Genomic DNA, 24,307 nt, shown 5'->3' with positions numbered 1-24,307 from the left:
GATAATATTGCTATCATGGCATAAATCTAATTTCACTGATTGACGATTTTCCCAGCAATGCAATTCATGAAGGTCACGTGAACAGTATGTCAGAACATTATCACATTCGGATTAAAACAAACCTAACAGTAGCTTTATAACGAAGCTTGTGGCAATGAATGCTCCCTGAACCCAGGCGGTTCCAACATAATAACCAACGGCATAACCAACAATAATCAGCGAGACAGACTGCCTTTCAAATTTAAAAATGTCGTAAAACAAATAACGTCAACATAAAGCAAAAATGGATCGGTCTCACCGGGTTTCCACTCAACGCCTCAACGCGCATGACGATCGCACATCGCTATGGCGCGCAGTACAGCAAGGCTTTCGCGGACGTGAAGCCACGGAGATGCACGAGCACCAACACTCCGAACTCACGATGACACGTTGGGCTCCTGGCAGGCAGCTGGAATGCTCCGCAGTAATTTTGTCGCCAGATTGCACAATAACCACCGTCATTGTTGAAACATGAAAAAAAAGACAGATTCGGTTAATTTTCTAGCATACCCTCAATAACTAGCTTGACATGTAACAATGGAAAACGATACCATTACCATAACCGTGGTTACCATACTTGTACCTTTGCTGAAATTCTTAATAATTCTTCTACTACAAACTCCTTTTCAAATTATCGACGTTACATTTTTTTTTTTTGTTAGTGGGTAGAAATTTATCTTCGCATGGCGAATTCGAAACGCATGTGGGCATTCAGATTGCATCCCACTTCTGATGTCGGAGGGGTCATCAGGATGGCACTATCGTCCGACATCAGTTAGGGTAATCAAGCAAAGAGATAACTCAAAGAAACTCAAAACTCAAACAAACTAAAAACTCAAACGTTTATTCAAATTAGTCAGAACAAAAGACAGCCCCCAAAACGCCCGCCCTTCGCCACTTCCTATGTGTTTTGGCTTGGGGAGAAGAAGTGACGGAACAAACTCCCCAGCAACACATGTCTGTCTGTTAGGTTAGAAGAACCATTACAATACAAAAATTATAAGACACTACAATTAGTTTAGGTACTACAACGCTAGGCAATAACACTAGGTACACTACACGTAACGAAAGGCAGTAACGCGACAACTCCACGAAGACTCGACGAAGCCTCGACCAAGACTCGATCAAGACTGAACCAAGACTGAGCTCCGCGGACGCCACGCTGACCGCCACCACTCTGCCAAGCGCGCCAAAATGTTGTTTCACCGGAAACGCCACCAGAGGGCGCGCTTGCGTGACGTTTAGTGTCCGTACTATTGACAGTCTCCGACACATATAACATGGAATTCAAGAAAAAAATCAGTAGGTAATGAAGTTATCAATAGTGTAAATTACTCATGTCATACAGAAAAAATATTTATGTTTGCAAAACTATGGTAAACATGGCACTTGGATTTGTTATTTTAATGTTCAAGGGTTTACAGGAAATGCTATAACTAGGTTTAATACTTAAGATCCTTTTTTTTCTGTCTTTACTTTACTTTTCTATGGAACTGAATTTCTAGTCAAATGTTGTTTTGTTTAAAAAAATAAGGAAGTAAATTTGCATTTCCACCCTGAACTTTTACTCTTCATCTGAAATGAACAAGGAAGTGCTAACAATCATTATGCTACCTAATCATATTATTTTGATAACAAAAGGCGATCCATTGTTTCATGTTTGATTGAAAACACTGCTAAGCCTATTGATAAAGCAATGTAATTAGCTAAATTCTCAGGAAGCCTTGTAAATGTGTCTTCGGCGAATTTTCGGCGATACCTACTAAAAATAGGACAATGTAAAATGATATGCCATGAAACCTTAATGAAAGTAAATGCGTTTAAAACTGTAAGCTGTTATCTATCATGTAATCATTATACACATTTGATAAGACGGTCGGCGCCTCAAGTACACGCCTTTAAATTAAATATATCATCATGTCTCATTACGATACGGATCTACCAAGTACATGTTTATAATTGGCGGCAAAACGTACAGTTAAACAAGCAATAATATGAACTGTAATGGGTGATCTTTTTTAAACATTCGGCCTTTGTACTCATAACTTACGCTTTGAATTCGATACGGTTGCTCGTACGGTTTAGGCTTTAGTTGGTCGCTGTCGCATTCCTTGCTGAAACTATGATAATAAATGTTCTTGAAATATTTCGAGGATGACTTCAGCTTGCGGCAAAATCGCTAAACTAGAGAATGAACAATCGAATTCGCAGTTTCAGCCCTTTCCTCTTTAGAACCTACATATTTCCGCTCTAGAGCGAATTCCATGTGTGGTTCATTTATCCCTACAAACTTTCGCATTCAAATATTACTAGTAAAATGCCGGTTACAAAAAACGCAAATCACTTCTACTTGTTAGCGAAAGTGAGAAGTGTAGTGCAATGTATAGTATCTAGTATGATTGATGAAGTATATAAGGATGTAAAGCACTGTCTAATCGTCCATGGGGTCTGTAACAGAGCCGACCCCTCGTTACATAAGCAGACATCGTTCCTACATGTAGGTACTTAAATAGAAATACGTATGTATGCGTACTACTACTGGCGTACGGTGTACCTAAATGTGAATGAAATCAATCCGATACGGTTTTACGTTTGTGTCCACGTAGTTAACGACGTGTTGGCAGCTATACTGAGTTATTTTAAAACGTATTGTCTTGTAATATACAATAATCTTGGTTTACCCGAACAGTTTGGCAAGTTAAACTCACAGTATGTTACAGTCCACTTTCGCTAGTTGTTTTGAAGCCCTTTTAAAGCCAGATTGTCATTTGACGTCGAAACGAACGCCCTAGTAGAAGAGCCCACTATCTGGTAATAGCTGATTTCCGCGGTTTTATCCTCGTCTTGAATGTACTTATTCCAATACTCGGAGAAAATATAGTCTATGACACTAACGTAGCTTTCTATTGGTAAAAGAATTTTCAAAAACAGTTCCCAGTCTTTTAGGTAGGTACTGATTTACAATATTAGCATGGATTTGAACTTCTTAAGCAAAGGTTGTAGAAATTTCACACATCCAACAGCTGCATTAGGTACTAGCATAAACGATTTTCCCGAGCCCAGCCTCTTCGTAGTAATTGCACACTACGCTGATTTATACTCTGCTACGGTGTATCGATAAGCAGTACCTACCTATTATTTAATACAGCCTTGATAGCCGCAGTATTTACTTATCTAACTGCCTCGTTGGTCTAGCTGTCGCAAGCGCAGCTGCTGAGCATGAGGTCTCGGGTTCAATTCCCGGGTCGAGCTGAAATCGCTTTGTTTGGGCTTAAGGCTTAAGAACTTTCGCAAAGCAGCCAGGAGCCTGGAAGTTGGTGATTGATACACCCCTGCACCGGAGAGCACGTAAATATCGGTCCTGCGGTTGATCTCTCTCCGGTCGTGTCGAATTCGCGCCCATCGGGCTATGTGATTGAAGGAATAGGGAGTGCACCTGTGTCTGCGCAAATGCTTGTGCTCTATAATATGTCCTACGCAGTTGGTTGATCTCTTTTTATGAGAACAGCCGTCGTAGCCGATGATCGGCTAGGAGGACATTATTATTCTTTATTGTACACAAAAACATATAAAAATACACACAACACAGAGAAGACATGTACAAAGGCGAGCTTAACCCAGAACTGGGTTCTCTAACAGCAAACCTTAGAGCGATAGAGAGATGCGATAGGGAAGAGAAAATTAAAAGTGCACAACATTAAACAAAACAAAGATAAAACTACATAACATAAAGTATATACCTATAAATAAAACATAAAATATAATAAATAAATAAATAAATACATACATACAAATAAGGTCATGTTGACAGGAAATGTTCCTTAATTCGTCTCTTGAAGACATCCAACGATATGCTGTCACGTATACTGTGAGGCAGAGCGTTCCAAAGCCTCACAGCGCGAACAGTGAAGGATCCATCATAACGACTCGAAGTATGAGGAGGGAAACGGAGTAGAAGAGATGAAGAGGAGCGACAGGGTTTGCCTCTAGGAACAAGGAACTCAAAGCGTTCCTTAAGATAATTTGGAGCGTTGGGATTGTGAAGAAGAGAGAAGAGAAAAGACAGAATATGAGCATCTCGACGCTGCCGAATTGGCAGCCACTTCAGCTGGAATTCAGACACATGGTCGTATTTCCTCAGAGTAAGTTCCTCAGTCGCATCAAGGAAACAGACATCAGCATAATCTAAAAGAGGGAGAAGAAGCGACTGAGCGAGATTAATTTTTGTCGAAAAAGGCAGGAACTTCTGGAGACGTTTGAGTGACTGAAACGAGCAAAATACCCTTCTGCTTACTTCTGCAACGTGTGAACCCCAGGATAAATGACAGTCCATAATTACCCCCAAGTTCTTGACCGTAGAAGAGTATGGGATTGCAACGCTATCATATGAGACCGGTGGTGGAGAAGACAGCTTATTAAGGAAATATCTGCCACCAATAATGAGAGCTTGTGACTTGGCAGGATTGACTAGAAGCCCGAAATCCTTAGCCCATTGACTTATGTTTCTAAGATCATTATTGATGGCATCAATTGCTTTCGGTAGCTCTTCAAGTTTGAAGTGTTGATAAAGCTGCAAGTCATCTGCATAGAGATGGTAATGCGAAACTAGTGACTTAGTGATGGCGTTTATAAAAACGGAGAAAAGTAATGGAGAGAGAACGCCACCTTGAGGAACACCCGCAGCGAGTTCCCGCCACTCAGAGGAAGCCTCATCAACGAGGACCGACTGTGAGCGACCTCGAAGATAAGAGTTGAACCACCCAACAGCAGAAGGAGATACATTTAGTGAGGATAGGATACCTAAGAGGATGTCGAACGAAATCAACTGAGTTAAACGCACTGCTAAAATCCAGCAAAACCAGTACAGTTAAAAGCCCCTTCTCCATAGCCAGCCGGATATCATCAGTAATTTTGATGAGAGCCGACACTGTACTATGGCCAGGGCGAAAACCAGACTGGTATAGTCAGCAGGCTGTTAAAGGAGAGATAACGAGAAAATTGATTGTTGACAACACTCTCAAGGACTTTGGATAGAATTGGAAGTATGGATATAGGACGATACTGAGACACTGAGGATGGATTGGAGACTTTGGGCAAGGGCAACACTTGAGCTTTCTTTCTTCCAAGCCGATGGAAAGGAGCTAGTGAAGAGGGAATAATTAACTAGGTGGAGAATGACAGGAATTATGATATTAAGGATAGGAAGGAGTATTTGTAGGTGAAGGCCGTCATCCTCGACAGCTTTTGTGGAGATGGATAGAATGGCACGTTTGATATCTCCCTCCGTAGCCGGGTGGAATGAAAACGAAGTACATTTAGGCAAAGAAAGGTTTGAGAGATACTGAATAGTAGACGATTTAACGTTGTCGTCCAGCGTTACTGGTGACTTCGAGAAATGGTCATTAATTGTGTTGAGGTTTATTTCGGGAGCGCTATCATTAGCGACCTTCCCGATACCAAAAGACTTAAGAAATTGCCATACTTGTGCTGTGTTGAAGTTTTTAATGGAGTTGTGAATATGGCGTCTCTTTGCATCTCTGCACAGACGACTGCAGCGATTACGTAATTGCTTGTAAAAAGACCAGTTCTCCTCAGTTGGATCCCTTCTGAAGCGTCGCTTAGCCTTATCCCGTCTTGACATTTCCTGTTTTATACTGTCAGATAGCCACGGGGCTGGAAGGTGTTTGACTCTGACTTTTTTAACAGGTGCATGTTTATCGTAGAGTTCCAACACTAACTTATTAAATACAGATACCATGGAATCCACATCAGTGCAGTCGTAAACAGGAGACCAGTCAATTCTGCCCGCACCCTCCATCAAACGATCCATATCAATGTTCTTGAAACTGCGAAGGAAAAGAAACTTGGATTTACGCTTAGGAGGACGAATCTTATAAGATAGAAACAAAACGTCATGATATGAGAAAGAGGCAGGAAGTTGACCATGAGTGGCTACTTTGCTAGGGTCTGATACTATTATAAGATCTAGAAGAGAGGGATTACAGTGAGGGGCGTGATGAGTAGCATTAAGCTGAAGAATATTCATATTGACAGAAGAGACAAGAGATCGAAGTTTACGGCTACGCACATCATCCTTAATTAAACAGGTGTTGAAGTCTCCGAGGATTACAGTGTGGTCATAACAAGGAGTAAAAGATTCAAGTTTCGACTCAAAAGAAGAAAAGTAGTCGAAAGTACATGACGGGTTATAGCAAACACCTAAAAGTACTTTGACACCATTAAGAGAAACTTCAATAAAAAGGTGTTCAGCGAATCTCGAGTAATCTCCCATCATTGACTTATAAACAATACTACTGTCGTTTGACGTCTAAGAATGCGATGATAGCAATAAAGCAAAGCAATAGTGATCAACAATGGGTCAACTTTACCTGTTTGAGCACATATTTATCTTTCAAGATTTCTCTTTCATCACAAACAGTCAACTGATCATATATAAACATCATAACATAATGGCGAAGGCGATCCAGAAGATCACCAATAAAAACGTCAGCGTATTTTTCATAGATTTACCTTCAAATCCTCTACTATCTACACCTTATTCTAAACAGTAAGTACCTACCAACTTCCTAAATAACTAACTTTTCACTTTCCCCAGGCTCAAGCAGAAGAAGGCTTCATCACCACCTGCCAGCAGCTCCGAGGGTACGGCCAGGAGATGTTCAGCGCGCGCGACCAGCTCAACCAGAGCGAGGTCACCATCGCCATCTCGTTAACTGGCATCAGGGTCCTTACGGAGACCAGTGAGACGCCGCATTTTTACAGGTAACTTCGAACTTACATAATGTTTATCTCTAGCTGTAATGTCCTCTTTACAAAGTTATTAGTACTTATATCATAAATACCAGCCGTTTTCCCGCGGTTTCACTCGTGTCCAGTGGAAACTATTGACCTTACGCGGACAAAATATATTCTAAGTTACTCGCAGATAATGTAGCTTTCTAATGGTGGAAGAACTTTTAAAATCGGTTCAGCCGTTTTACCTGGAAAGAGTACTGAACATCCTTCCAAACTTTCGTGATCACTATTATTTTCCGTTCTGAAAACCTTTACATATTTTCTTTTTTCTTCATTTTGGCTAGAAAGTGAAGCAATTTAGCTAGCTGCTGATAATCATAAACTAGTCTGTGATAGCGTCAATAAGCGCAACGGACTGAATTTATTATTTGCGTCAAACAAACATAAAAGAATTTATATTGCTATATCACGTCATATCAGTCATAAACGTCACAGTACCAACACACTTTTGCTTTAATATTATTTACTTAAGTTGCATATTGTGTATTGTTATATTAAAATTTTTGTCGCGGCTTAGGTAATTTAATTTCTATTTCAATATAATTCGAAGTCAGTAATTTGTCCTGACTTCAAAGAAACTATAAAAACAAATTTCTATCAATAGAGGAAAGTCCTAGTCTTTACTTTCAGGAGGAAAATAAAAAACTTATGAAATTAAGAAGAAAATCACAATTAATTGCTTTGACGCATCATTAACGACGCAAACGTGACGAAATGACGATCGATCATAAACAAACAAATAGGTTATTTTCAGAAACATTAAAAACGAACATTTATTAAATGTTTGTCATAAATCTGTAGGTACATTACCATTTGGCAAGATTCCAAATACATTACGAAAATCAGAAAGCATACAGCGCATATACAATTTGCCATAGACTTAATTAATGACTCGTTAACTGTGTAGTGACATCAGGACTAATTAACTACATTAATTTGAGGATTAACTAGTGCGCGTAATTAAAAGGATTTTAACACATAATTTTTTTTCGTGTGATTTGAATGAAAAAGTTACCTAAATGCATCTTCTTGCTTTTATTCCTGCATTTGAAAAAATAATAATAATTTGCTTTATTGTTGGTAAAAGTCTTTTATAATTTCTACCTTTGTTATTCTCGCTATACAATATTAAACATTTCTTATAGTTCGACAGACGCACTCCTCATGGATCATGCAATACTCACTCGTTTAAAATACCGACTTAATCACAAATACTCACAATTTACTCATAAACAATACTAACTGAATATCCCACATAGTTCCTAGCAATGCCATGATACCTGTCGCTATTTCAATCGATTATATTCACGAATGGCGTGCTTATATTAATTAGCTGTATCAATATTCATGCCGATCTAGGAATGAAAACTTGTTCCAATCGCGACACGTAGATTATTGGATAAAACATAGTTATAAGTACTTAGTACTGGCTGACATTGTGCCTTGATCAATTCAATTTGTTTGTGAAAGTTGCTTAGAATATAAGACCAGTTGATTTTATTTTTAATTTTGTAAAAATAAATGCTTAATCATGCATGTAATTTTCGTGAAAGTAAAAATTCATAGACTGTGCTATGTAACGTCAATTTCTTATTTGCATCATCAACTTTCAGAATCTCCTGAAATATTCTCAGTAGTAATTATGTAAATTAAATCCTACCTATTTCCATTTATCAATTTATCGAACCAACTTGCACATTACAATGCCAGCTATTCAGTCTAAAGCAGGAGTTCCCAACCAGGGGGACATGCCCCCCTTGGGGGGCGTAGTGGAATACCGGGGGGGGGGCATAATCAGTACGTTTAATTTTCGGAAATTGTACAAAGTAGTGAAAAGTAATTAATGGTATTCAAGTGTAGATACATATGTATATCTTTTCTTTTTGATCCTTAAAACATAAATATCTACTTACAAATATCTGCATGGAACTTTTTGTTTTTAATTTTAATTCAAATAAATAATATAGTTGTAAAAAATTGTGTGTTTTTAATGTTTTTAAACTTAAAGGGGCATGAGAATATTTTTTTTGAATTTGGGAGGCTCAATGAAATAAAGGTTGGGGAACCCTGGTCTAGGTAAAGCTTCCTCTAGGCATGGAAAAAAATGAAAACCTCACGTCTTATTTTCTTATTGGCCCCTATGACCTGTCCATATCTCAATAACTTTATATAAAAAAAACTCTATGTTCTTTTTTCTACGTACTTCTTATGAGTCCTCTTTACCCCTCAGATGGATGGACATAACGAACGTGATAAACCACAAACGCACGTTCAGCATAGAGTGTCAAAAGCAGACAGGCTCGGCGTCCTTCACCCTGGCCTCGCCTGAGGACGGCAAGTACGTGTGGTGGTCCTGTGTGCAGCAGCATACCTTCTATATGAAGCATCAGAGTGCACTCAGTGAAGCGCCCAGGGATGAACATAGGCCTAAGTTTCAGGTAAGCATTTTTAACTATAGCACAGATTACTTACTCTGTCTTAAACAAGTTGTAGTCTGTATTATTGTATTCATTAACACATTCATTACAAGCTATAACAAATATTATAAACAAATAAAGAATGCTTGCTACAACGCCCAGTTTATATGGTAACTATTTACAAATTACTGTTAATAATAAAAAGATTGCATCAGGCATTTTTTCATCTTTTTCACTACATTAATTCACAATATCTGCTGCATTGTGCATAAGTATATAATTAAATTTTCCATCTACAATAATCTACACATTAAAATACTTGAAAACGAAAATAGTTGTCGGAAAAGTGTCGGCAATAATTTCCTATTCTGCGATAAATTGTACAAAAAGTGTAACATTATGCGGCGCGTTGGTCCATAGTTTTTGCTAGATCGATCGGCATAGCTTTGTAAATGGATGGTGTTGCCTGGTTAAATAATAATTAACTAGTTATGCGCGCTATGAAAGTGCTCCAACCATCTTCGCGACGATAATAAGTTAAAATAAGGAGTACCATTCACTGGCCGCGCGACTTTTTGTTGCCTATATTCAAAACGATTTCATCTAAAATAGGTCCACCAGGTATAATGTGTGTTTGGTAAAAGATGGTAGAAAGATTAAATCCATACAAGCAACATAACTTTTAATAGCATTTTTTAAAAATCCTACAAGAATCAGCTGGTTACTGCATCCGCCACAGTAGTTTTATGAAATTGGACGTAATATTAATACTTTTGTTACATCCGGAAACAAACATATTCACTTAAAACTTGATTAAACAATTTAATTAATGATCGCGACCAGGGAACCGTCGCCCCGTGAACAGCGCGCGTTATAGATCGCGAGATATGATCGCATCGGCTGCGCGCACGCTCGCCACTCGCGAACGCTTCCGAGCGATCCGTATCTATCGGTTATTGAGTTATTTTACCGCACAGTTATATGTGTGAGGAAGTGTGCTATTCAGGGAATCAGTAAATATAATATTTAATTGAACAATAAGATTTTTTCGATAGCTCTACGCACCCTTTATGAACTTTGCAATCAATTATAATTGAACACTACGCCTGTATTTCTCAGTATGCTAGAAATATGTACATATTTTAATTTACGAGATAAACATAGATTTCCCTTTGTCCATCCCTTTCTCCGAAATATGTTTTAAAGGCGAGAAAGGTTTTGCTGATCTATATATGTACCTGTTTGTCGGATGAATTCCTGATGGCCAGCATACAGCTAATTAGTGCTAAAGCGACAATAAGTCAGTCCAATTCAAGAACTACATAACATTGGCATCTCAATTGCATTTAAAAATCATCCTGTCTAATACATCACATTGATAACGGCATTAAGACAATTAATTACTGTCGCGTTTCGTTCTACGTAATTGGGTTGATTGCGTTTCGTTTTACGCTTGTAGCGAAGCGAAGCGTGCTGCTAATATTTGTTGTAATTTAATTAACAACTATAAACAAACTGTACTGCGACTGTTTGTTTTTGCAGTTGATAGTCTGTTGTCAATTTTCAAGTAATTTATAACATTACATACTGAGTTCACGATTTCACTTGTAGCTTCAACAATTCGTCATGCTATTTACCTGTGAGTGCATTCTAAGTTTTTCACTGAACAACACTTGTGTGTTTAACACTCAATTTACCAGCGCAAATAAATATTTTTAATAATAAAATCTAAATGGCGAAATTGCAATGTATAGGCAAACAGCCACGCAATTTCTTACTTTTAAACTGCAAACAGAAAATATCCGAATTCAAAATGGCTACTTCAGAAGGGTTAATCGTTTACATTGGTGTGTCTGGTTGGCAGCAAGAGCATGGTCTGTCAGACAGTCGCGAGGAGTTGGATGCCCGGGAGCTGGGCAGCACGTCGCGCTTGGAGCCGCTGTCGTCAGCTCATAGGGCTTATTCGACTTCGTGCCTCGAGCTGGCGGAGCCCCACCCACCGCCGCCGCTGCAGAACAGGTTAGTGGCTTTGAAATTATAGAATAAATTAGTAAAAGTAAATAAACTGTAAAAGTGATAGTCTATCGGCAAATGTATTCAACATTTATTTTTAATCTAACCAACGGAATACCTACTTAGTTCTTAGTTTGAGTCATCTTCATCATTTTTAAACAAACCTTAAAACAAATTCCTACAAAAGCAAGGCACTTGTTGATTAATACACTACTAAAAACTACGAAGAAAGTATTTTGCCTTACCTATAAACATTTCTTCCAGAGCGCTGTTACCACAATACCGTCCCGCCCCGGACTACGAGACAGCCATTCAGCAGAAATACCAGCAACAACGTGCTGAAGCCCAGCTCCGGTACCACGCGGCCACCAAGCCGTACGGCTCGCACCCCGACCTGCCGCGCTTCCCCGACGTCACCCGCCGTCCCGACCAGGACTACCCCTACGGGCTCGGCTTCGTCAACAACTACCCCTTCGCCGTCAACCCCAACGTGCAGGCTGATCTCCAACAACTCCACTACGTTAACGTCTACAAGCCCCCGCCCCCCTATCCCTCTAACGGCCTCGCCTCCAACTCCACCCCCGACCTCGCCGTCGCCAGTCAAGCGCTCAACTACCACCGAGGATACATCAACTCGCATGTCTCCGGATCCAGTCCAGACCTAGTCTCCACGCGAACAGCCCTCAACAGGCACTTAGGATATATAAACACTAGTCATATCAACTACGGCAGACCCAACATAATGCCCGGCACACACGGCACTTACAACAACCTAGCGTCAGTATTAGACCCCAAACCTCACATCATTATAGATCCCCATCACATATCAGATAATATACAAAAAGTTTACGACGAAAGAGGGAATATTATGTACTCCATGCCGATGCACAGGGTACCTTATCAAAGGCATGTAGTTCTACCACAGTCTCAACAAATTAAAATAGGAGATACGCAAGAACCTATTTATGAGAACGTGCCGTTACCGTGGCAGAATGAAGGGAAGATTACCATGAGGGATCGAGCACAGAGTCTCACCACTACAGACGAAATCGCGCGACTAAACGAACGAAACAGCAGTCATCCTACCATAAACAATTACCTATCACCCAACGTGAATATTCCTTACGTGCCAGTCAAAATAGACAACCCAGACGGTCACTACGTGAACGCACAAATCATCAAAGGTGTTCGCGAAACCAGCGTGCCAAAAGACCTCACAGTTTCCAATCGATCAGTAAACAGGGACGCGGAATTCGAAAACGTAGCTTTATCGATAGACCGGCTATCACTACAGCACGATGAGCGCGAATACGACGAGACGCCGTATCAGAGCTTATCGACACATCGAGTATCGAATAACAACACTATAAACAAGAGTGATAACGTTACGTCGATCGTAGTGACGGACTCGCGGCCCAACATGGCGGACATTAGCTCCAGCACGGTGGAAACTGTCACTACGAACAGTAGCATGGAGACTGACACTTCTAAAACGAGTAGTAAGGAGAAGAAGCGGAGACGGTGGGGGGTGTTTATGGGGAGGGCGAATAAGGGGGAAGTGAGGAGTGCCACGTTGGGGAGGAATAGAGCGACTCCCGCGCCGCATACGCATCGGTGGTCGACTGGATTGCCGAAGTTCCAGCCGCTGCCTCCGAGTATCACCAAAGAGACTATGGTAAGTTATTTATACCTGTAAAATATATAAGAAACATGTACATCATAGCGATAAAAAAATAACAGGTAAATTATAATGTAAATGTTTTGCACTAATTATTATATTGTCTGCAAATGATAACAGTTAGGTAAATAAGTATCTTTAATTTGATCAGATTATTCAGATTATATGGCTTAAAAACATTCGACGGCAGTCTATCGTAGCATTAAAATTAAATTAACATATCACTTCAATAATAAACACTCCAATAATTCGTATGATTTTAGGCTCACTTTGATCGCAAGCGCCACTGGCCACTAATCTAAAAACATAATGAAAAACCTCGTAAAAACTAGCTCAATAATCTCACTGATAACTCGAGGCAACTCGTCACTAACTGAGTCTAAACTGCATCATAGCCGAATGTCACAGCATCCCAGCTATGCAAACAACTAGGCAAGATGTTTATCAACACACAGTCAGACTGACTCATAAACAACATCACTTGTTTGTTGTTCCACGGTGTTGTGTTGCAGTGCGCTATTGATCGCTCTCGTCACACATTCGCGTCTGGTGTTCTGTACATATATTTTTATATAAAAAAAAAATTGCTGGCGTTTCCGTCTGTTTATGATAAAATCAAAAATCTATTGATGGTTTTTTTGTGCAGTTTTCACTAATAGATAGAGCGATTCATGGAGAAGGTTAAGATGTATATATCCGTTCAGATCCAGGTCAGGTCGCTGGTTTGAATAATAAAATTATCTACATTAACTATCTAACACTGTTACAAGAAGTCTCCTTAAAAGGTTTACTGAAGTGTGCCAAAATAGAAAATAATATCAAACTTAAAAGTATTTATTGTAATTGAAACAGATTAGGTTTTGGTTAGAATAAATGTGCCAAAGTCATAGTATTCCGATGGCGCATAAGTATGCGAGGGATCCCTTTCTGGAGATTGAAGCAGGGTTTAATGTGGCAAGTATTTATATACCCACCACTTGCACTCCTTTAAAAAAGAGTGAATTGAACGTGTGTATCTGAATAATGTATGTTACAATTACCAAACAATTAAACGTTTAAAATAACAAACAAATTAATTGAAAGCAAGTTGTGTGCACTGAATGGATCTTAGTCAATCAAAATAACATCAACATGGCAAACATTACGAAATCATTTGTCGCTCAAAAATGTCGTCATACTTCTTTTCAGAGGTTTCGCCTTTCGTTTTTTTCCTAACCTTTTGGAACCGTATAACTAGCACTATGACGTTTCATAAGCACCTACAAAGGCATATTTGAAATGAAAATAACTGATTTTGACTTTATTTTTCTGCTTTTATCATCAGGTCCAAATCCTAGAACGCAAGATGTCAGACGACCAGCTAGCGTTCGCCTTCGAGCAGATCCCCAAAGGCCGGGAGACGGGAGGAGAGTTCCGTACGGCACTGCTGCCGCAACATGCTGCTCTGAATGGTTTCAGTTCCGACTATCTGCCGTATGAGGACAATAGGGTCCGGTTACATCCCACGCCTAATAACCCCCATGGGTATATTAATGCCTCGCATATTACTGTGAGTATAAGTTTCTTTTGAGTGTTAGTTACATATATTGTAAAGAACATTGTGAATGAATGGGGTTTCCACTGTTATAGAAAAATTAACTGATCTATTTAGGGAAGAAGGTGTTTATAGCTTAAGTAAGAGTTCATAAATCAAACCATTGCAAGATTATTTGAGATTAAAAATGCAAGAGTGGTACAAGTTTTCTACGGCGATATTCGCTACATTTTTCAAAACAAAAGTAAAATTGTATTGTGGCATAAACCTCACAAATGTTCAAAATTGATTACATGTATTCTAAAAAGTTTCCGATTTTTTAGAATTGAGGAGTAGAATAAGTTTTACTATTTTCTGCCTCAAAACTAGGCTATGTCATGGATATAATCCAGATTGATTTCAAGAAAATGTACTTTCCTACCTCCAGATGACCGTAGGCAGCACCCAACGTTTCTACGTGGTAGCGAAAGTAGGCAACGCGACCACCACCAGCACCAACGTGACGGGCTGCACGTGCGGCGGCGGCTGCGCGCTGCTGTGGGCCGCCGCCGCACAGGTGGGGGCCCCGCTGCTGGCGAGGATAGGGGGCCCGGGGCACCCGCACTACCTGCCGCATGATAACACCACCAGGGACTTCGGCAAGGTAGGGTGTTTGTATTTAGAAGTTGTATTGGCAATGTGGGTTATTTGTCTCTAGATCATTTGGCAGTGGTTGAATGCAAAGCTCTTATTATGTGCCACTCTTAAAGATTATGCATTTCCTGTAATACCATAATACTGATCACTTTCGCTATGTACTACGTATCAACTGTCGTACTGAAAACAGACGCGTCTGAAGACATGAATAAAAGATTAGGGGATAAAAATGTCCCCCTAAAGAACTAGGGTAGTTGTTGCAGTTCGCCATGTGATCTGGCCGCTTCATTCTCATGCGGCAGCTCGTTAACTGGTTACATTTGACGAAACAAATGACAACTTCCACAAACTTTTTAAGTAAATGCAGACTTATAGTAATTTTGCTTACCTTTCGTGTTGTAAATTGACCTTCTCGTACAGTTGCAGGTGTCGTGCGGCACGTCGTCGCGCACGGCGTGGGGCGCGTCGGTGCGGCTGCGCGTGCGCAGCGGGCCGCGCGTGCGCGAGCTGTGGCACGTGCACTACGCGCTGTGGCACAGCCACACTTCCGCGCCTGAACATATACACCATTTCTTAGGTAACGTATGCTTCATCATCATCCTGTCCGTATCAAAATTTGATTTAGGGTCGGCACAGTCTGTTTTCTCTTTCTACTACCACGCAGTAGCAGTAGCAGTTTCTATCTGCCGTTATCTTACAAAAGATATCGACTATTTAGTTACATAATCAGTATTTTTTCTTGCACCATGTTTTGTTATTCCCAATAAGCTCAGCAATGAAAACTAAAAAATATTTGATGGCGACTTAAAAAACTTTTGTGAAAGTTTGGTACTATGCTAAACATTATGGTATAGGTTAATTACTGTATCTGGAAATAACATGCTTTGAACACGAACGAAGCTATATAAAATCTTTATGCTCAGTAATCACTAAATCTCAGTTTAATTAGTGAACTTATATATTTTAGGCAACTAAAATCTATATACCTTTATCCCAAGAAAAATATAAATAAAACAATAGCTAACTCATAACGTTCAATACGTGACATTCTTGCAGCATTCCTCTCTGAAGTGAACAGCCTCCGACTAGCATGCGAGGCAGAAGCTGAAGCCGGCCGCGGGGCGAGCACGGGGGGTGTGCGCGGGGCGGCGGGGGCGGCGCGGGGCGCGGGCGCGGCGCTGCTGCTCTGCTGCGAGCACGGCGCCGGCAGGAGCGGCACTGCTCTGGCGGCTGATCTGCTGCACGATATACTTGATAATAATCAGGTAAAGGACCAATTTAGCAAATAATGGATCTTGTCATAGCAAAATAAATCACATTTATCATGTAAGATGAAACCTTAGTTTACTAATCAAGTTGAAACCTAATCCCAGTATAAAAAGTCATAGTCATCCTCAGGGCGCTTTCCCAACTATGTTGGAGTCGGCTCTAACCGGAAACGACTGCCTATCTGACGTCCTCAACCCAGTTACCCGGGCAACCCAATACCCCTTGATTAGACTAGACCAGAAGCCAGTAAGTCTGACACCAGTCTAACCAAGGGGTATAAAAAGTCATAGTCTAGTAATAATAATAATAGTCTACCTTAGTCCTCCAAAAAACAGTTTCTGACAGACTAATATCCCAATTCATTGCACTGACAAAATAAATAGTTGTCAGTCTTTGACTGGGCAAACTAATCTGCAGAATTCTTTAACCGCTCAAACGAAGACCATAATTAATACAAATTATTAAAATTATAAAAAAGACTTATAAAAGTTCCAATATTTCCAGGAGCTAGACATCCCGCGTACAATCAGCATGCTGCACCAACAGCGCGCGAACCTCATACAAAACGTGCACCAGTACAAGTTCCTGCACCAGCTGCTGTTACAGTACCTCAAGCAGTCCAGACTTATATGAACGGCTTACCCGACTTACCAGGAAAGAGGTTCCACAACATTGCTCATGGTGCCAACAGGAGATCGGAAAGTTCTCATGGTTGACAGGACCGCGGAAAGAATCTTTAACTACACTAAAATGAGCGAAAAAATAACGAAAAACGAATCGATATTTTAACAGATTAAAAATACTACAGTGCTATTTAAATGCAAATTGATTTTACTGCAGTTTTGCACTGAGTTAGGTCATACTTTAAGTAAATTAACAACTTTATTAATTGTTGCATGAGATTGACTAGTGTTTTTAAAACATCGATAGAGTCTAGTTGTTGAGCTAGGTTTTATCGATGCTTTTGCAATCGATAAACAAAGTTTTATCGATATGAGAATGAACCGAAACAAGCTGTTATCGACATAAAGTATGTTCGATGCCTGCGAGTTGCTCAACAGAACGGAATATAAGAGCATGCCTTACACAAATTATACCATAATTTGACCCTAAGGTTGAAACAATATTGTAATATATCAGTTCTAAAATGAACTTTATACACGTAGATGTAAGATATAATATCGATCGACTGGATCATAGATCTATTACTTATGAGATTTTTACGATTGATGACTGAGATGATAAATGTTCCACCTTCATCTAGTGATTTTGTATATTATGTATTTATTTAACGTTTAATTGATGTTTGTATAGAAAGTGTTTTTTTTATAAACTTACAGAGAGTTTTTGTGATTGTTGAATGAATTTTTATATGATATACCCACTGTGGGGAAGTTTTTTAATGAATTTATATGTAAATTGATGAAAAGTATTATATTGTAACACCAGAGGCAGGATATCTGGCTTTCTTTCATAAAATACGTGTAAATGTGCTACTCATCTCAAATCTTTATCAAACCTACTTTGAACGGGTCTTAGACTATGTAATTCAATGTTTGTGCTAACTATATAACAGATATAAACTAAAAGACTAACTACATAAAACTAACTTATCTATAATTACTATACTTTTCTATGTATGACCGACATTTTAAAAATAAAAACTGCCATCGCTCAAAAGAACCACAAATAATACTCGTGAGTGCTTTTATTTTGACTTCTTATACTCTTCGATATAAATACTCTTTATTTATTGTTTATTTTGGAGCAGATAGCCTGCCTCGCTCTAGTTTAGTGTGAATTATAACGACGTGCCTTAGTCAGAGATTACCGAGGATCTGATGAAACTATCGCGTGCCTTCTAGAGTTACTATTCGGCCCAAGTTCATCGACAAAATAAACGTCAATTTTCTTAAAACTACCGTTTACTTTAAAAGTTGATCGTGAAACTTCATGGTAAACGGTTATGGTAAGGAATGTGACGACGTTTATGTTGTCTATGGACTTGGGTTTTAGTTTTAGTCGTTAGCGCGGGAATTTTGACAATCTCATTTTGAAATGAAATAATTATTTACTTCGCATAAATTGTTGCATTATTTCACGTGAAACTGAGTGCCTTGATGACTGATGAAGATATCTATCGTGAAATTGTATTACTTGTAAAGTATAATTCACATATAAGAGTATATTTTTATAGAACAGTATTTTGAGAAAGACTTGTATTAGTAAGTGTGAAATTGTTGAAATTCTTCGTGGCGGCTGTTTTATATCGTTCGTATTCTATGTGTAGTCGATATTGTCAGTCACTGTCTTATTGTTATGTTCAAGTATTATTGCTAGGTTGAAATTATTTTGAAAATCTCTCCCGTATGAGTCGACAGTGGCAATGTGACACCGATCTTCAGTAGTTTATTCATACGAACACCATGCATTTAAAATGTATAAGCATGCAGGTCTTCAAGCATTTGTTTAAGTGGAATTTGTTAATATTTTAATTTACAAGAGTTAATTTCAAAAATAAGATATACCTATATCTGCTGTTAAAGTAAATTAATTAATATTTAATAGCACCGTCCTACAGCCATTTTCGATTCATGCGTATTGTATGTATAGTTGGTGCATTGATGTGTTCATACCTGTATGTATTCGTACCTGTCTAGTCCAACGGCAACTCCATGTTATTGTTAATTTGTTAGCGTACATTCGCTTGGACCGTTTGTTTTGTATGCACAAAATATTATCAAACTATTAAGGTATACAGTTTTTTAGTCACTATATTTTTACAGTGTTAATCGTGTTCTTTTTGTGATGTATTTATGATTTGAAATATTTTTTTACTATAGAAAGCTCTGTGTAATTCCAGTATTGATACTTTATGGATAGTCCGGCCGGCACGATTGCCGCGCTATATAAATGAAGGAATATCCAAAACTTCATGAGAAACTGACAATAAAATGTACTAAGAAACGTTTGTCGCCTTATTATTTCATATCTTTTTCTTTGTCTAAGACAGTTACATGGAAGGTTCAGATAATTTGCCAAAATGAAACACAAAAATATAGTCTATAATTATATTTCAGTAAAAAATTATACAATAACCTATCGCTTAGACTAGGATCAGGGAGGCGGGTAGTAGGGGCGCGGGGGCGGGCCGGGCGGCCGCAGCGGCGGATAGTAGTTGGGCGGCGGCACGTTCACCGGCGGGAAGCGCGGCGGCGCAGGCGGCGGCGGCTCCGCGTACATCGGCGGCGGCGCCAGCCTCGGCGGCGGCGGCAGCGCGGGCGGCGGCGCCGAGTACACCGCCGGGTACGGCGCCGCCAGACCCGGGTACGCCGGATACGTGTACCGGATCGGCTCCATCTTCGGCGGCTCGATCTTTATATCCGCGCCGTTCTTCATTGGGGTCAACACCGGCTTAGAAACTACTACGGCGACAGGTGATGCGGAAGTGGGCGGTGTAATGGAGGGAGGCTTCTTCTCGTTTTTTGGCTGCTTGGCGGCAGAGGGCGCGGGGGGCGAGTCGCCGCCTGAAGACTGCGGCTGCGGCGAATACAGATCTAGCACCTGAAACCGGCAAAATAGGCTATTAGCTTTTAATGCGTGACATTTTGTAGTTAATTCTTCACAAGTAGTTTTCCAGCATGGGTTTGTTCAACGGCTGACTGTGAGGCGTGGAATACTATAAGAGTGTCCATGTTTTATCTAGGTCATGACTGATTGAAAGTCTGCTTGAAAACCCTTTAAATCCAGTTTTCAAGTAATGACATAAATGCATGACAATTGAAACGGTTTTTGAATATCACTTAGGTTAACTTGTTCTCCTTCCCAAAATGACTTCTTCTAGTCTTCAGCAACTAAGGTACCTATGTGTAACTAGTCCGAAAACATTTTTGGAGAGAAAGCCATCACCAATGACATTACCCAGACAACAGCAGACATTGATGATGATATTAGTTTCGTTTAAAATCATACCAAAACCGATCTGTTGCATGGCTGATGCTGTCCAGTCCAGATTTGGATGCACCTCCATTGGTCATCATCATAGGACTGTGTCATCTGCAAATAGTAGGCGTGAGATTCACCTGCCATTTCTGTTAACTAGAAGACTAGACATATCCTCCAATGCACAGATATACAGTGTAAGCATAAAATTTCTCTGCTTACTTTCTCTGCTTAAATTCACTGTTTACTTTTCTCTGCATGTGGATAAATTTAGTCTTCTGTCTTTTGGTCCTGTAATTCAGCACATTCATAGTGGCAATTTGGTGAAGGCATCTCAAAAATCCTATAATATATTTGGCATAGCTAAGATTCCAGATCAGCCTAGTTATCAGAAACCCAAATATTTGCACTAGAGCAATTCTCTTTACAATCTAGAGGAAAACAAAAATACTGAAATGACACAATATGAGAGGGAACTATGTAAATGAAGTAAATAACAGTTTGACTTTTAACCAACAGTAACCAAAATCGGTGGTTCGCTCCAACTCTTTCAAAAGACCTCCATATCACAAAACAATGAAGGTATTGAAATAGCACAATGGAGCAACATTCTATGTTTACAGGTATTGCAGTAAATTGCCTAATGGGGGATTATGACATCATAACTGACTAATGTTGCTTTAAATTGAGCAATTTAAGCCCACCATTAGAAATGGAGATTGTGTAGATTATTTTTCAAAGAAGACGGATCACAATCCATACAAAATTGCCCCACGTCCTATAACAATGTGACGTATCTCAAAAAAAAGATAAAAATGTTTAAAAAAATATGACATACTCTCTAATTCATTTTTTTTACACCTTCATACGAAAAAAATGCTTTAAAAATTGTTCAGGCGCTGTTATGAAAACATCGTTCATAGGACTATTTATGGACTATTTTATTAAAATATTTTTTTGTTTGATAGGGTATACCTCACAGGTGGTCCCATAATCATCAGGCCAGGATCTCATGATGGAAACCCTGAGAAAGCCAGTTAAGTTGCAAAGGTCTATTCAATACAAATAATATGAGCCCAAACACGAGGTAGTTTACATATTCGGTTGTCGAGTTCCCTCGACCTTCTTTCGTCTCCATCATCAGGTCAGCTCCAAACTTTCACTGTTGCATATTGTTATAAGACATACACCTTATAGTCAAGTTTTTATCCTGCGCATGCCTACAACTTTCAAAAGTTGCCCTGTATTTCTCAGGGTTTCCATCATCAGATCCTGACCTGATGATTATGGGACCACCTGTGAGGTATACCCTATCAAACAAAAAAATATTTTAATAAAATAGTCCATAAATAGTCCTATGAACGATGTTTTCATAACAGCGCCTGAACAATTTTTAAAGCATTTTTTTCGTATGAAGGTGTAAAAAAAATGAATTAGAGAGTATGTCATATTTTTTTAAACATTTTTATCTTTTTTTTGAGATACGTCACATTGTTATAGGACGTGGGGCAATTTTGATCCATCTTCTTTTCTTGCCATGTTCCTAGTTGAATTATTATTACAAGAACCTAAAGAGCTACAGACATATTTTACAGTTGTAATCGCTTCATACAGAGTAAAGTTATGAGTTGGAACCAAGGTTGACAAAATTCATAATTTCCAAAGTATTGATTAGATAGTGAACCATTTGTCTGAATACATAATACCAATGAGTCATTATAATGTAAGAAATTAAGTTGACCTTTTTTAATAAGACTTTCTTTTTACAGACAGACAAAAACAAAAGACTACTAGAAGAATAAGCAAAGCATAGCCTTGTAGACTTTAGTAGCCACTTTCAAATAATAAATATGTTGTGTAATAATTGCATAACAGTTTTTAACTTTTTTTTAACAAAATACCTATTAACTACATCAAAGAAACATACCTGATGACAAATATCCTCGAGCAGTTCCATTGTAATATCTTCAACAAACATATCCCACCATGCTGTGTGTTTAGGATTCCGACCGTTCCAGTCCAGCACTTCAAATTTGCTGAGCTTGCCCGCGAGGAACATGAGTGCCACCGCTATGACCTCCGGCTCCCATTGTAAACATAATGTTGTGCACAAACTGAAAATAACAAATATGATCAAGCCTTGAACATACCATGACTAATTCTATGTATAGCCAGTATATACACTTGATTATATATCTACCGATTATTGTAAGTATTGGCTGGCACAAATTAAACACTTCTTAGATTTACTTTGCTAAATATAAAATTGGGTATTTGAGAGAGATTTTTTTAATTGACTGATGTGAAAATGTAAAGCCAAAAAAACAAGGAAAATGTCTAGCAAGCTTGATAAAACTAACCTGTCGTTAACAAACGTCCACGCCATTTGTACCATCTTCTGTAGCTTGGCCTTGTCGCCCTTCAGGCACTTGGCGTACTTCAGCAAGTAGCCGTACGGGTGCTCCACCTGCAGGTCGAACTTGATCGTCTGCAGCAAGATCCTCTCCAGCGTCATCACCTCTTCTTTGGGATCGTCTCCGAAACTAGCGAATTTCTGCTCTGTTAGCAACGACTTGGCAACCTTTATGATATCTTTGCATTTCTTTGGCGTCTCTTCCACCTTGCCCGCCAGGAAGAGGCAGCAACACGCGGTGATGTACCTCGGGAATGTTCTGAACGAGTGGAACATGTAGAAGCGGTGGAAGTAAACAACTCCAGTGGCCACTGTATTATAACCTAGGTCCATCTTCGAGCCAGTATCGATGATGAACCTCGCGCCTTCCTTCCTGTACCGATTTTCCGTGTCCGTGGATATTGCATCGCGGAACGACGGCGTGTTCTGCAGATCCTTTTTATCATAATACCAGTAAGGCATTGTCGTTGATTCACTATAACACTAATATTATCGATAGACGGTCACTAACCTCCACAGCCATTTATTTATTACTATTACTGACCAAATATTATAGCCCTGCAGAATTGTGAAGCCTCGTAAACATGCGTTTAAAAACACAAAATCTTGCTATCAGAATTCGGTAGGGTTATAGTAACACGTTTGACGTTTCAATTGCGGATTGTTGCCAAAAAAACATCAAACGCACGAAAAAATAATGTTGCTATTTCTCAATACTCAATACTCAATAACTTTATTGCATTCCATAATGTGTACAGGCTGGTGGGTAAAATTAAAAGAAACAATTATGGACCCTGTCGGGCACAGCCATGGCACAGCAAAGTTAGTTTTTAGAGGAGAGGACGAAGAGCGCTTTTTAAACATAATAATATTGAATTAAATGTAGAAAATCTTTTTATATTTAGATATTTGAGTAGGTATTATTTCTGTGTAGATTTATTTCCATTTTACTTATTTATTAAATTTATATTCGTTTATTTATATATTATTAATTTATTAAATTCTTGACCGTTATTTGAAGCTTACTAGTTTGAGATAGGCACCTACGTGTTTTCCGCTTTTATCTCTGTCCTTTTCTACCCCATATCTTGCATCTCTCTCGCACACCGACCAGTTTCACTCCCCACCAGGCAGGAGGCGACGAGTGTTCTCGGCGGCCACAGTTCGTCATTGGCGTCTTGTTTTCCGCCCGAGAAGGTTGGTCTAACCAACCGCTGTAGTATTTCGTTGAAAAATAAACTCAGTGCTCTCGCAGAACACAGGTGAGTTTATAATATTTTATACAATTTGTTAACGGTTTTACCGTTCGATATTCGATTTTGCGAAATCAAGTGTTAATATTTTGTACATCTACCCCTTTTTTGTCACGAGTTTCTTCCGTGTACTTTTTTTTTCAGTAATTTGTTTTCAGAATGAGTGACTTATAAAGCAAATACGGATGCGGTAAATAATAAAGCTACCACAGCCCGTGCACGTGACTATGGAAAAGAAAGCAAGCCCGAAGTTCCTAAGGCACCTATGGCCCTAGTTCAATCCTGCAAGGCGTTCAA

The 24,307-nt window shown here is 39.3% G+C and overlaps 2 protein-coding genes across 2 annotated transcripts in view; one reads left to right on the top strand and one right to left on the bottom strand.

The window, feature by feature from the left end:
- Positions 1 to 19,373, top strand: part of LOC124633689 (tyrosine-protein phosphatase non-receptor type 21) — a 24,875-nt gene extending 5,502 nt beyond the window's left edge. The window contains exons 2-10 of the mRNA XM_047168992.1: positions 6,656 to 6,822; positions 9,086 to 9,293; positions 11,137 to 11,291; positions 11,550 to 12,960; positions 14,288 to 14,512; positions 14,925 to 15,140; positions 15,554 to 15,710; positions 16,190 to 16,398; positions 16,907 to 19,373. Coding sequence (XP_047024948.1) covers positions 6,656 to 6,822; positions 9,086 to 9,293; positions 11,137 to 11,291; positions 11,550 to 12,960; positions 14,288 to 14,512; positions 14,925 to 15,140; positions 15,554 to 15,710; positions 16,190 to 16,398; positions 16,907 to 17,035 — 2,877 coding nt within the window. The 3' untranslated portion in view covers positions 17,036 to 19,373. The remainder of the gene's footprint in view (positions 1 to 6,655; positions 6,823 to 9,085; positions 9,294 to 11,136; positions 11,292 to 11,549; positions 12,961 to 14,287; positions 14,513 to 14,924; positions 15,141 to 15,553; positions 15,711 to 16,189; positions 16,399 to 16,906) is intronic.
- An 86-nt stretch (positions 19,374 to 19,459) lies between these two features.
- Positions 19,460 to 23,403, bottom strand: LOC124634025 (cyclin-K). Its single transcript, XM_047169425.1, has 3 exons — positions 22,705 to 23,403; positions 22,272 to 22,458; positions 19,460 to 19,966 (listed from the first exon to the last, which is right to left on the bottom strand). The coding sequence occupies exons 1-3, from the start codon at positions 23,217 to 23,219 to the stop codon at positions 19,520 to 19,522; spliced, it is 1,149 nt and encodes a 382-aa protein (XP_047025381.1). The 5' UTR covers positions 23,220 to 23,403; the 3' UTR covers positions 19,460 to 19,519.
- Between the last annotated feature and the right edge of the window lie 904 nt (positions 23,404 to 24,307).

This window comes from Helicoverpa zea, chromosome 10 (assembly GCF_022581195.2).
Source record: "Helicoverpa zea isolate HzStark_Cry1AcR chromosome 10, ilHelZeax1.1, whole genome shotgun sequence".
NCBI classification, from domain to species: domain Eukaryota; kingdom Metazoa; phylum Arthropoda; class Insecta; order Lepidoptera; family Noctuidae; genus Helicoverpa; species Helicoverpa zea.
This window is presented reverse-complemented; position numbering and strand designations above follow the sequence as displayed.

Coding starts and splice junctions, on each gene's coding strand:
- LOC124634025 (XM_047169425.1), bottom strand. CDS start 23,219: ATGCCTTACTGGTATTATGATAAAAAGGATCTGCAGAACACGCCGTCG. Junction 22,459..22,704: donor TGGACGTTTGTTAACGACAG/GTTAGTTTTATC, acceptor TGTTATTTTCAG/TTTGTGCACAACATTATGTT. Junction 19,967..22,271: donor TCGAGGATATTTGTCATCAG/GTATGTTTCTTT, acceptor TGCCGGTTTCAG/GTGCTAGATCTGTATTCGCC.